This window comes from Silurus meridionalis, chromosome 21 (assembly GCF_014805685.1).
Source record: "Silurus meridionalis isolate SWU-2019-XX chromosome 21, ASM1480568v1, whole genome shotgun sequence".
Classification (NCBI taxonomy): domain Eukaryota; kingdom Metazoa; phylum Chordata; class Actinopteri; order Siluriformes; family Siluridae; genus Silurus; species Silurus meridionalis.
In genome coordinates this window covers 10290833-10305051 of record NC_060904.1, presented here as the reverse complement: position 1 = coordinate 10305051, position 14219 = coordinate 10290833, and the positions used below count along the sequence as shown (strand labels likewise).

Below are 14219 nucleotides of genomic sequence, written 5' to 3'. Positions count from 1 at the left end.
TTTGATATAAATACATTTTATAAAAGTTACAAATTTCTTTATTGTTCTGTAAAATAATTGGACTTGTTATTCCGGTACTGCTGAAGGGGATTGTACTGAAAAACCTTTTACTGAAGATTATCCAAATACAATTTTTTCACAAGCATTGTTTGTTGACATTGACAGTATACTTAAAAAAAAGTTGCATACATAGTTTTTGTGGGTCTTGGCAACATGGGGAAAAAACATTTTGTATGTGTATGGCTCCATGATACTGTGGCGCCTGGTCTTCAGTCCTCGTCTTCCTCTCTCTTTCAAATGTAAAGGTTGTGTGAAGAGATTTTGTCAGCAACAAGTATTACTGGCATTTTTACACTCTTGGCTTTCCTTCTCTTACACCTTAAACACACGTTTATCTGTTCATCATTTCTTGTCCTTTTTATCTCTCTTTCTTTCTCTATAGCAATATTTCCTATTTGTGCACACAGAGACTACAGAGCAAAAGAGGTTTTTGCCTCAAGGCTGTTCTCAAAGATTAAATGATATGCCCTGACAAACCAGATGATTAATTGTCTGTGATTATACTTGATCCCTTTTGACAGAGAACCTTGATTGTTCATGCCAGTAAAATGTGTCACTCCATTTCTTTTAAGCATTAAAAGTGCTCAGCCACTAAGCCCCTTATGTCAGTTAACAATGTATTCTTCACTTCCCATTGGGCTTATCCTAAATAAAAACATGTATCTTTGAGTTGAGCATTTTTTCAGCTACATTTCAGATTTTAAAGCATCTTTCATTTGTGTAAAGTACAAATGTGGCATGTATGGTTAGGCAAGTTGATAATTTATATAAACCAGAAGTATGATTACTTTTATTCAGGCAATGACTGTTGTTACATTTTAAACCTTTAATTATTGATCATAGTAAAATACTGAATATCCATTCTGAAAAATGTTGTATAACATTTAATTCGAGTTCAAATTAGACTTTGTTTTTACATTATAAAAACAATCTGACTCCAGTAGACCTCTACTCATAATTTACAAACATACAAAATGCATTTTTATTAAACAGGTTTATCATTCATTTAACTCTAAATAAGCAATATAAAGAAATGTTTGTGTTGCACATTTGATCAAATATGGATCATATAACTACACAAATATCTTTTCATCTACATGTTTGAATACTATTCATAAATAGATAAGCATATATACACTTAAGGAAAGAATGATTTTTACCCAGTTCTTGTTTGTCTTATTTAAAATCATCAGCAAAATAGTCTTCTTCTCTCTGCTTCTACACTGTCCCCTGAAAATTAGCACTGAAGCAGAACATCAAAACTCTCCACCTTCAAACCGGTATGGATTTGTCAGTCTTTCAGGGCAGGTGTTGGAGCTGTAACTGCTGTAACGATAGCCTTCAAAGTTTTCTGTTCTTTCTATTTTTGTTGGGGCAGCATCCTGATAGGACAGAGCAGTTTTTATGACGCTCGAATCCTCTTCAGGCCGCTTCAGTTCAGAGTAAGAGTTGGGAGACATCTCCTCTAAAAGAGAGTTACAGTTTGAAAGTCCTTTCATGTCATAGATGCCTTCACCATATTTTACCAGAGAAGGTTTAGGGCAGGGCTGGTAGGACACTTTAGTGGTGGTGGTTATGATGGTCTGAAGTGCTGTTGGAGTGGTTGGAGTGGGTCCTGTGTACCTGCATGGGTAGTCAGTGTTATAATAATGACTTGCATTGCTAGAAAGCTGTGGGTATTCCCCTCTCTCTCCATATGGCCCTTTGCCCAGGATTTGCTTCCAGCTATGGTGCTTGGTGGTCGCATCTGGATAAGAACGCTCATGGTTTGGAAGTGAACTGGTTGTGTGAGGCATTCCACTCAGGCCAGAGCAGCTTTTATTTTCAGCCTCACTATGAGGGCTGACAGGGTCCTTATACAAGGCTGTGGAGTAGGGTGAAGAGCTGAGATAGCCTGCAAAGTCATATCCGCATGGGGGTCTTGCCATGTAGAGACGATGATTAGAAGGCTTCTGCAGAGGACTTGCAGCATCGGCCATGGCTGATGGGCCATGTGTGTCATAGGGGAACTTGTAAGGCTCAGTGTTCTGGAACGGTGTGTAGTGCTGTGTCTGGATAGGGAAATTGGATTCAGCAATGATGCTGAAGCGATCTGGTGTCTCCATGGTGAGTTGGTGGATGTTAGGGAAGGGCATATCATAGCGGCCAGGCTGGGTGAAAACATGATATTTATTAGGTCACAAAGTCTGCATACACATCCATAAATATATAGAATAGTTATTTTGTTAATGTTTTTAATTTGGAAATTTTCTGTGGAAAGATTCAACATGATTGAACAAGTTCAAGTATTTCTATTTCTACTTTTTAATTTATAATTTTCTATCATTGCTTGTTTAAAATGTATGTTAAAATATATTAAATACATTTTAATAGGCTGAATGAATGACTAAATTTAAATAAATACTTTTAAATGTTAAAAACATAAAACAGACAGTAACCATTTAATATAAACTATTCTTAAATTTCAAATATACTAACCATGTAACTTTTGTTTCTCCTTCATAAGCCAAAATAAATAATTACACAATTTAGTTGCCTTGTTACCTGATTAGACATTGCTGAAAATGTCATTATAAAAATTTAACTTAAACTTTCTTTCGGCTTCTCTAATTAGGGGTCGCCACAGCGGATCATCCGCGATCCGCATGTTCGATTTGGCACGTTTTACGCTGGATGCCCTTCTTAACGCAACCCTCCCCATTTATCCGGGCTTGTGCAACCCTAATGGCTGACGGGGGATCAAACCCGGGCCGCGGCAGTGAGAACGCCGAATTCTAACTACTAGACCACCATGAAACCTAAAATGTCATTATAAAAATATTATATATTATATAAGGAAAGCTTTTGGTTAAACCTATTGCCTGCCTGAGGCTGTATTTGGTAATTGAATACTGTAAATCGCAGGTCAATATTTTTGTTTTCTTTGAGAAGGTACAGTAAGCACAAAAAATCACTGGTAATTCATTTCTGAAAACCAGTCATTTCAATGAGAAAAGATTATGAAAATCATTTATTAAACAAAAATAAAAACCACTGCATTTGCTACTGTGCTTTATGTTCCAGACGAAGCACAATACTGGATACATAAAGATCATGAATTATTTAAAATAACGTTGACTTTATTGCAATTTTCCTCTCACATAAGTAATCCAATTTGAGATTACACAGCCAGCTTCTAAAGTGTGTTTACTATAAATATTTATGTAATGAAGCTTGTTGATGGTGGTTGGCCTTGTGGAATGACACTGCAGAAACAGGAAAGACCTTCAAATTTCATTCAGCTTGCTCTGAATTCATCTACTAGATTTAAATATGACAGATATAGCCCACTTTGCATTTTTGTCTAACGTTTTACATTAATGTAAAATATAAACTTTATTTTAAGGATAGGTCACATATTTATAGGTCATATATTTTGTAAAATGTTGTATATTGAAAGGATTTAATCAGAAGTAATGCTATTACATTTCATTAAATATAAATTTTAGCTATACAAAATGTATTTTTATAACAATATTTAAACATAATTTATATTAGAGATCACAGATGTATTAATATGGTGCAGAATATAAAGAAACCTTGAAGCAAGGTATTATTATTATTATTATTATTATTATTATTATTATTATTATTATTATTATTATTGATGTGTGGGGTTTGTGGCTGGGTAATGGTGTGTGATACCTCTTGTTCTACAAGTCTTCTTTTCTGAGAGAAGTGAGGAGAAGCCAGTCTTCTTTTTACTGCGCTTCTCCTTGCCTCCGTTTCCGACTTGCTCTCTGGTCGCGGGTGATCATGGACGCCTTTAGCCTATAAAAATGTCGAGTTTACATCCAATTCAGAATTATGACCAGAATTCAAAATTATACGATAATTATCGAACAAGAACTTATTAGCGTAATGAGCAGCTACAAATATGATCACAATTTATGTTGCCAGTTTTTAAAGGTCTCGACACAATGACTATTATATTCCTCAAAAAATGCAGAGATTAATCGATTATTTTCAAATGCTTCTAAAATTATTTTAACATACTTTATTGATTTACTTATGTAATTAATTTGACTTGTTTTGTATTTAAATTACGCAATAAACTGCGTTTGTACCCTAGCACATTTACATACAATTCTATACAATACAATTTATAAATTGTCAGAAGAAAGCTACACTCGGCAAACGCATAAAAACTCACCTGGAAAAATATGGCCTTGCCGTCCACTCTCCAGAAATTGGTGACCGGATAACCACTGTGGCCACGGCATGGAACCAACTCGAGAGCTGAACTGCAGTTTGGACAAAGTTTTTCTAGAGACAAAATATAATTAATAACAATTATTGAAGATCCAAGACACTTTTTTCTTTAACACTACTTTTGCACATTAGAACATTCACATTGTATATCAAACGAATAAAACACCTAATTTATTTTAATCACTCAAGCTAAAACAACTTAAACTGTATATGTTTTTAATTAAAGCTTGCATAAAAGTAACGACGTTTGTTGCTTACTCCATTAAGTTTTTCCTGAAGTTAGGAAAAACATTTTTGTTCTGGATAAGATAAGGGTCAATAAATGTTTACAAAAGCACCAGCGTCTGCTGACGTTGGGGTGCGTTTCAAATGACCGGTATTTTCACTGTGGAGAAATCCTTCAGAGTTCTCAAGAGCAAGAAACGGTAATGCTTACTGCTGGGATACTAAAACTAAGACCTATAGCAGACCAGTGTCAAAATTTATTTTATTTTTATTTTTATAAGGTATTCAAGATATTTGACTGGCACTGGTACCGCTTAATGAAAATCATATAGAGTACTTGTATAAGACAGATATAGAGATTGGTGTTTAGGTATATAGATGGGATTTGGTTAAAAGTCTGTAAGTAAAATCTAAATCTAAAGAGTAAAAAATAACCCTTTTAATACCAACTTCATATTGTGGTCGGTGAGTAAACAAAGTAAATGTAAAAATAAATCGAGAAATGAATGTTATTCACGCCAATAGATCGCATATGCACGAGCTAATTTTGTGTTAAAAGGTGTAAACACTGGGCTGGAGACTGTGACGGGCTTGTTAAAAGTTATGGGCTGTTAAAATTACTTTGCTGCTTCTGGCGGGCTTTATCACAAATGGCAGGCCGCAGTTGGAGTTTGGTGCCGTCAGCCAGTGTGCAGTTTCTGGAGCAAACCACGACGCCCAAGCACGATTTCTTCAGGATTTGACAGTTATGGTTGTTGGTGTTGCGCATAGCCCAGCCGCTCAAATGGCGCTGCGCGTTTTTGTCATCGGCACTGTATATGTACCGAACATAACCATCTGTCCATTCCTGAAACGCATCGTACTGCTTCGTGTCCTGTAAAGACAATTAGTCATTTAAAATTTTTTATAGGTTTTATTTTTTTATCATATCAAATTAGACATCTAACTAGGAATTAATCCAAATATCCAATCAGACAAAAAATCAAACAGGCCCACCAGAACATAAAAAAAAAAACAATCTAATACCTTAACAAACTAAAGTTGCGTTCTATAACTGATGGTCTACAATTCAGATTTATTCTATTTCATTTATCCTTTACTATAAATAAAACTGCATGTGATCATATCGTAGATAAATTGTGATGGAATTAAACCCGTATATGCAAAATATATTACCTGTGGAAGTTTAGGGTCGTTGATGTCCCACGTTAGCTTCATTCCGAACGAGCACACGCAGTCTGAGTTGTCAAACTGATCTGATGAATTTGACATGGTGCGATGTCACTAGAAACTGTGGACGAGTTCGTGCCTGCCTTTGGGAATTTAGCCAGTAATGAATGGACTCTAAACCATAGCGAGAAACATGCACTTAAATGTAGCAATCTTTTATAAATGTCTTACAGAGCGGGGATCAGTGAAATTTAATAGTACTTTGGCTAATTTCCTAAGCCATCTGCTATGTTCTTAGTGCATCGCGTAAATCCAGGTCTCGCCGCTCGCCGCTCGCCTCCTGAGGCGTACCTGTAAGGAAGCAGTTCTGAGGTATGACTGCTGCTCTGTTTACATTATGTTAAAAGGGAGGCAGTGCCAAAATACTGCTCCAACTCAGCAGTCTTGAAGCAAACATGGTGTTTGAATACTTTCGTTTTACCTGAACCGTACCACTTAACTACACTAATGAAGCGTTTTATATTATTCACGAGCATAATATATATATATATATATATATATATATATATATATATATATATATATATATATATATATATATATATTTAGTAAGTAGGTAAATGCTATAATAAAATGCAAGCTAGGTGTCAGCAAGGAAGCAAAATGTTAGCTAGTCGCACACACATCTGAGACTTAGAGTCGTTACCAGGCGAGTTATGATATAGTAAAGGTCATTAGTTGTTATATGTAAACGAAATGCCATTGTGCAGTGCTGACAAAACAAAAGGACCAGTCAAACAAAACAGTGCGCATACAGTAAACAGCCGATCAATTTTAGTTTTAGCTGGTGCCTGTTCTTATAGCACTTGTACAAAAAAAGGATAAAACAATAAAAAAAAAAAAAATTATATATATATATACATATATATATATATATATATATATATATGTGTGTGTGTGTGTGTGTGATGTGTGTATTATACATATATTATATTGTTTATCATCCACACTCGTCTGTGAGCGGATGTAATATTCACTGCATGTGTTTAATATGATATTAAAGTTAGGCTATATTAGAGAATCTAACTTTTTCTTACGTTTTATTGTTATATTATTAGAATTGTTTTATTAAAAGTCAATTATTAAATATTTAGATAACCCAAACCACTATACTTTTGTGATATCATGCCCGTCCTTTCAGGCAATTGTTTGCTGTGCTAAATTTCTGCATGGGACAAATTCCAACCCCTGCCAAAGGACCTAATTCGTGCAGGAAGGTGCCGTCGGAAAAAAGAAATCTACACACATTCAAGTCCCAAAACTCTTTAACCACGTGTGCTTGGGGCCATTGTTTTCTAATCTACCGCACCTGTTCCCGTTTGCCTGTTGCGAGGTCGTTCGTTCAAAATTATGAGTGTAAGTGTATTTTGACAACACACTAGATTATTTTTAAAACATAGTATACTTACATGAGCGGCACCGATACATTATCTAACAGTGGTTTGTATTTCTTGCGAAACAATTAGTACAATATAAACGAGATGCCATTTAGGTTAACAACCGAGGTTTTGTCATAGTCATGCGGGCTCATCAAAATGCTTTTTTTTCTTCAAACAGATATCAAGCAAACTGGAGGTTGCTTTTGCCACCAACAATGTTACTTCCGTTGTTCTATGTATTTTGGGGGAGAAATCATCAGCGTCTATAATGGATCAACTGGATGACGTTGCATGCAGGGTATCTGATTTTAAGACACAGATTTTTATTTATTTATATATATATATATATATATATATATATATATATATATATATATATGACTATTCATTTACTCCAAATAAAATGTTTTTAAGTTTTATTTGTCGACTATACACAGCTACATGCAGTGAAACGAAGCAGCTTTTTGTGAAGGCTGCTCCTAATGGTTTGGCATACATATAGCTTTAATCAATAACGTGAATGCATTATAATCATTTGTTTTTAAATTTGAAAAACAAATGTGGTTAACCTAGTTAAAATCAATTATCGAAAACTTTGTAATGCAATAAATTGCAATGATTGCAGTTTCTATCTAAATTGCATTTACTATCCCGCTATTAGGAATGCCGTCCTGTGTAAATCTGTAAATGTTCCTATAGCTACTGCAAATATAAATGTGCCCCAGGGTCTTTTTTTTTTTTTTTTTTTTTTTTTTAACTGTGATCTAACTTGTGTAAGAAATTGCTTCCAGCATGAAGATATGCAAGTGGAATAGTTTGATCTTCAAATGGTAAAGATTAATAAACCTTTGCATATGTAAAATGTTCACACACAGTGGTTCGGTTTCTTTTTAAACATTGCATAATCAGGGGACGATGCGTTTAGTTTAAACATGCGAACAGGATGATTACCGTAAAATCTTTTCTTTTGAGTTCTTTCTCACCGGATGTAATTGTTTGTTTAATCTGGCCAAATTCCGTCTACAGGATTTGCATAAAAATGAATTCAAAAATGTTACACTTATATTACGGGCGGTTGAACAAGTAATCTCCAAAGACGAAGACTACATCAACCAACTGGTCTCTCATGGATTATTGATCAAGATAAGTGTCACATTTTATATGCCTTGTAGGTTTTAAAATTATGTATCAATTTAAAAGTAACATGGTAACTCCACAGCGGTTTATGTAATAGCTAATGTTTTGTCTTTTTTTGAACAATACATGCTCACTTGGTTTGAGATGGTTTGTGAGCATTTAAAGGTGCAGCAGAAACCAAACAAGGCTCCTATGCGACTCATGGAAGTGTTCTGTGAGGTGTCTATGGTAATGTGTCCGTGTGTACTTACATTTATACATAAATATATATATATATATATATTTTTTTTTTCTTTTTCAGAAACTTTGCCAGAGCAACACTGAAGGTGGCGCCACACATTTTTTCGTTTTTGTCATTTAAACAATTTTACGTTTCTGTGTTGATATGACTTAGTTTCTTTGTTTTGACTTTGTATGTGGCAGGCAAAATTAAGATTTTGGAGATTCTTATATTAAGGTTTGGAGCTGTTGTGATTGATCAAGATGTACATTTCAATCTTCGTCTAGAGGTAGGTTTAGTAACAATGTATAAAACAAAAAATTTTCAAGTGCATTTAATTCTTTTAAAATTCTAGCTTAAAATTATTTTTTGGGGTCACCCTCTCTAAACAGGCAATTAAGACAATAAATACAATGCTGGACAGCGCTCCAAAAGAAACTCGCAAAAAAATATGCCAGTCTGACCATAACGCTTTGCTGTAAGTTTGCCAGTATGAAATACTAATCTTTCCTCCGTTCTTTCTTTCTTTCGCCCTTCTGGTAACTGATGTTTAGCAAATGCTGCCTCCTAGTGGCATTAGATTTACAGTTCAGTGCAACAAGATGGACCGTTTCTGTATTGCTTTTTTTCAGTTTATTTTAATGCTTATATATTTTTCCAAATTAGAATGTTTTCATTTATGTGCTTTTCTAGAGAGGAGCTTGCTAAAGTGATAATTCATGTCGGTGGTAGGTCATCCTTTTTCTTTTAATCTCAGTTCAACACATTTGTCATTGCATGTATATCAGGTAAACAAAATAAAAATAAAAATTGCCTCCAAGTTAATTATTTTTTTGCTCAGATTATGAAATGCAGGTGGCCATTTCTGAGGCACTCTGTCGGATGACACCAAAAAAACTAAGGGGGGAATTGGCTGGCAAGTGGTTCAGCTACAGAAGCTTTGCTTCATCTTTCACAAAAATAAGGGTTAAAGAGTTTGAAACAGTATGTTAATACAGTAATGGCATTTAAAAAACAGATTCATGTAGATACTAATTCATCAGAATGTACGAGAAGTATTATGACTAGCTTTAATGTCTGTATTTATTTTATTGTCTGACATTATCATTAATGTCTTTGTATAAAGGATTGTAGGATATTTTTGAATGAACTCAACAGCTATTTTGGGAGTTTAAGCAGGTATGTGGTTTGTGTGTGTTTGTTTTTCAAGGTAATACACTTGCCAAGTCAATATTCCAAAGCAATGTTTGTTTCTGATCTATTTGTGAATGACACTTTTCTTTTTAATGGGTGCACAGAGTGTTTTCATATCCATGCATAACAGCATTTCTAGACACCACTGAGGTAAGTATTCATAATGATACACTTGGCATAGAGAGAAAAAAAAGCAATGTTTGATTTATGTTGCTCCAACTACTTAATGCTTGTTTTTTGTTGATTGTAGATGTTTAAACCAGATGATGAACTTTTGCAAAAATTCTGGATAGACTTTAATATAGGTACATCTTGCATTGGCTTCTATGTAAATGACCCACAAGTGAGTTTGATTTGAAAACTTGGTATGTAAGTTCTGGATACATTATTGGTTTATTAGAATGTATTTTCAATCATAACCTTAGGTTGCATTCAATTTAATGTTATGTAAACTTCATATGACTATAAAAAATGTAGTAAATCTAGTAAATGAACTGAGGCTCAACAAATAAATACATATATTTGTAGAAAAAATTCAAATTGTTATAAAACAATACCTTTTGCTTTTAAACTTCATTGTATATTTATACCTGTTTATAGGAATCCCTGTGGGAACTTATTCATTTGCCTATAGAAGCTGTTAGTTCCTACAGCTTACAGGGTAAGGTAAAAGCAGTGCCTTCTATGGCCTGAAAACAAGCCTAGTATTAAAACTAAAATTATTACATTGTGCTTTTAAGGTTTGTTTGTGCATTATTATACATACTTTTAAATGCAATGGCAATTTTAAAGCAAAACTTTCCCCCTTTTTTCATTAGAATGTGGTGATATGAAGATCTTGAGCATCCACATGTTACTTCCTGTGCATCATGGAAAGATCTCTGGAAAAATGGTGCAGGTTACCTTTGACTGTAGGCATGACATTCAAACTGCTGTGAACAAAGTCTTTGCTGGTGGAGATGAATTACAACTGATAGAGCTGAGAAAGGTTTAATTGTTTTTTTTTTTTTTAATAAATATGGATATAAGTCAACAAAATTTGATTTCCTGCCTTGCAAAATCAGTAGTGGAGACTCAGCTGTGAGATTTGTGCAAACAGTGGTGCTAAAAGTTTTTTTTTATTTAGCATATTCGTATTTATAGATATTTGCGTATTTAAATATTTATATATTAGTATAATTAATTAAGGGGGGAAAAAGATGACCAGATCTCTGGCCCTATGTGGGGAAAAAATAATTGCCCCGAAACCTACTGAACTTACTGGTTGTTCCACCCTTGGCACGAACAACTGCAATCAAGTGTGCTATATCTATATCATATATATATATATATATATATATATATATATATAGATATAGATATAGATAGATATAGATAGATATAGATATAGATATAGATATAGATATAGATAGATATAGATATATATATATATAGATATAGAGATAGAGATAGAGATAGATATAGATATATATAGATAGATAGAGATAGATAGATAGATAAAGTTTACTTTCCCTGATTTTTTTATATTATATATATATATATATATATATATATATATATATATATATATATATATATATATATATATATATATATATATAAAAATAAGGAAAGTAAACTTTTTTACAGCACTGTAAATATAGTTCATCATTTATAGTAGAAAAGTGACTAGATCCAGATTGTTAGGAAGTTTCCTCTCTAGCTCGAAGGACCAAATGTTAAGGAGTTATTCTATCTAGTTTGAAGGACCATATAAGGATTCTCACTATCTGGTATACGCTGATCAGTGGATTGTACTCGCCCCAGCGCGTCAGTAAAAACACGATACAGGATTCAGAACACTCTACTTTACTGGGTATAGAATTGATTGTATATGAGGTGATTCTTGCTGTCTTCTGCTAGCTGCTGTTCAGTAGGTTGCGTGATGCAGAATGCATGCAGCGGCTCCGTGTTCTGGCCTTTTATATTCTTGGTGGAGGACGGTGTACCGTGTTGTCACAGATAGCTTGTCATTGCTTGGTAAACTGTATATCTGCCTCTAGTGGTGAAGCTTGGAAATACAACTAAATAGGAATCCTTTCTATATTTGAAATCTATATTTGAAATGATGTGATGTATGTCATAGCTATCTAAAATTGTTCACTGTAAGACAAAGATTAATGTTTAGAATCAAATCCAGCAATCAATTTCTCTAGGTAAAAATGTGTCAGTCTTGTGTGAAAAGTGTAAAGATTAGTTCAGAAACATTTAAATGTTTTTTTATTTTTGACAGGGGTCTTGGGGATGGATAATGTAAATTTGCTAATCATTGCTTTTGCTAATTACATGTCACTTTATTTCTTGAGAAAAAGCTCTTTTTAATAGCAATATTCAGTTAAATTGAATTTTATTTAATGCCTTTAACACATTAATATTGCCTAATATAGATTTTGATCCCTAATGACCAGTACATTTGCAAGGAAAAATTCAGAGATGACGTAAGGAGAAATTGTTTAAAATGAATAAGATTAAAATAAAACCCTTCATCCTTTAAGTGACCAAGGGATAGTCACATTTTGAGTCAATAATCTTCCACAAGTATCTTGCTTTTGTTACATTTGTTGACATTTGGGTTTCGTCAGAATTATGAAATGATGAATAAGAATTTCCTTATGTTCATATCAAGATGTGTTTAACTACTTAAATATGACCAGAAGTGGCAAAACTACAAACATTCTTCACTTACATAGAAGTACAGATATTCATGTTTTGAAATAATCTGGTAAAAATGGAAGTACTGACTATACTTTTTTCACTCAAGTTAAAGTAAAGAAGTTTGGGCTTAAGTAAAAAGTAGCCATTATTATGACCTGTTTTAGTTTCGCACTGGTAACTGAACCTCACATCATATTCATTTTCGGGCTGTTGATCGATTAAAATATTTAATCTCTTTATTGTCATAAGTAACTTGTGATTAATCGCAACAAAATTGCAATTTTTTTCCTGTTTCAGATGTACTTTAAATTAATACTTTCATGTTTTTAATACTGTAATCAACATGGGCATGGACAAATATGGATGCTTTATGCAAATGTATGTTTATTATTAGTGAAACCATACTCAACATACAGCATTAAGGCAAAATATTCTTGTAAATGTTTTAAAGTAATTATGGTGTTTTAAATTACATAAATCATCAGGACTCCAAACGGAATTTTGCTATGTTTCCCCACGGACTGTTAGAGGTCATACCCGAGAAACTGTACCTTTTTTCTAACTTTTATATGGATTACATAATCAGAGAATATTTGTTTTTGATGTGAATTGAATGACCTGAGAGGGTTAATCGTGTGTGTCATGGCGAATTTGATTTGAGACTTGGCGCATCAGTAAAACAAATGTTTACTGATTCAAAAGTATTTTTCAGTGGATTTTTTTTATACCCGAGTAAAGAAAGGACGTCGTGAGTAAACGTGTGTTGCATTGAAGGTTCATTTAATTTAACCTCTTTTCTATTAATGTATTTATATTTTTTATAAAAATGGTCAAATGGAAATGTGCACTGCATTAATAAAATTAGTGCCATTAAAATAAATGTATTAATGCCTTAATTTTGACAGTCCTAATTAATATACAAATCATATACAAAATGAACTTTAGATTTTATCTAATGAATGTAGCCAGGCTGAACAACCACCATATACAGTAGAACACAAGCAAAGCAAAGATGATGGTAATCAGGAATATCTCTGTTCTCAGTCATGTTTACATGGCTGACTCACTGTGTCTCATAATAGTTAGATATACTCCTTGTTACCATCTGCCTTGTTAATTGTTAGCTTCATAAACTAGCCAATGTCTGTGGTGCCTAATAGCCAGGAAATTATACAATAGTGGTAGAATTAAAAAGCAGCACAATGACAGGAAATAGGTTGGTGGGCTGAAAACAGCACACAATAATTAATAAGAAAAAAATAAAATTCACCAAATAGATTAAAACTAAATAACGAGTTTGGTTTGAAAAGGTAAGAATTAGAAAATATATATATTTGTGTAAAAATTTTAATTAGTGATAGTAAAAAGTTGCCCGAAAAATAGTGAATTATTGATACCAGAAAAATGTACTTAAGTACATAACACCAGTGATGGGCGGTCAGGGCCAGCAAAGCCTTCTCCGCTGGTCTAAACACTATCGGAAGCACTGACCTACATTTACAACCTAAAGCTACAACCTACAGCTAGCTGGCCCAGAATAGCGTCAGCATTTTTTCTGTCCTCTATATGGTTGGTTAGAGGGAAACAGTTACAGCTAAGTTCAACTGGCAAAACATGTCTGTAGCATGCTGCACACATAAATACATCTGAGAGAGACTCTTTTTTTTTTTTGTCGGCCGACCCCGAAGCTAGCTAGCGTGTATCAGCTCAGGAAAAATTTTTTGCCACTTCCAGACCAGTGAATATGAGTGGTACCACTAGCTTACAGTTATGAGTATGCATCTCTGGTGAATAGGTTGGATTTTATAAAAAAAAATCATGTTTTTGAC

At 33.6% G+C, this 14219-nt stretch overlaps 2 protein-coding genes across 6 annotated transcripts in view; one reads left to right on the top strand and one right to left on the bottom strand.

The window, feature by feature from the left end:
* Positions 1 to 929: 929 nt before the first annotated feature.
* Positions 930 to 6247, bottom strand: gcm2 (glial cells missing transcription factor 2). The gene is made up of 5 exons (XM_046833568.1): positions 5713 to 6247; positions 5158 to 5410; positions 4253 to 4365; positions 3745 to 3870; positions 930 to 2210 (listed from the first exon to the last, which is right to left on the bottom strand). The coding sequence occupies exons 1-5, from the start codon at positions 5806 to 5808 to the stop codon at positions 1317 to 1319; spliced, it is 1482 nt and encodes a 493-aa protein (XP_046689524.1). The 5' UTR covers positions 5809 to 6247; the 3' UTR covers positions 930 to 1316.
* Positions 6248 to 6801: 554 nt separating this feature from the next.
* Positions 6802 to 14219, top strand: part of sycp2l (synaptonemal complex protein 2-like) — a 34299-nt gene continuing 26881 nt past the window's right edge. Inside the window, exons 1-14 of one of the 5 annotated variants that reach the window (XM_046833567.1) lie at positions 6802 to 7122; positions 7324 to 7443; positions 8172 to 8288; positions 8409 to 8510; positions 8584 to 8608; positions 8706 to 8791; positions 8895 to 8980; positions 9196 to 9230; positions 9344 to 9486; positions 9629 to 9681; positions 9801 to 9846; positions 9947 to 10039; positions 10297 to 10357; positions 10515 to 10684. In XM_046833567.1, the coding sequence (XP_046689523.1) occupies positions 7117 to 7122; positions 7324 to 7443; positions 8172 to 8288; positions 8409 to 8510; positions 8584 to 8608; positions 8706 to 8791; positions 8895 to 8980; positions 9196 to 9230; positions 9344 to 9486; positions 9629 to 9681; positions 9801 to 9846; positions 9947 to 10039; positions 10297 to 10357; positions 10515 to 10684 (1143 nt within the window). In that variant the 5' untranslated portion in view covers positions 6802 to 7116. The other 4 variants (XR_006923680.1, XM_046833565.1, XM_046833563.1 and 1 more) reach the window with 4 other exon arrangements.

Bases quoted from the DNA above. Each gene is read 5' to 3' on its own strand.
- gcm2 (XM_046833568.1), bottom strand. From the start codon at position 5,808: ATGTCAAATTCATCAGATCAGTTTGACAACTCAGACTGCGTGTGCTCG. The intron at 5,411-5,712 runs GTAATATATTTT...TTGTCTTTACAG, and splicing joins ACGACCCTAAACTTCCACAG to GACACGAAGCAGTACGATGC. The intron at 3,871-4,252 runs GTGAGTTTTTAT...ACATTTTTATAG, and splicing joins GCAAGGCCATATTTTTCCAG to GCTAAAGGCGTCCATGATCA.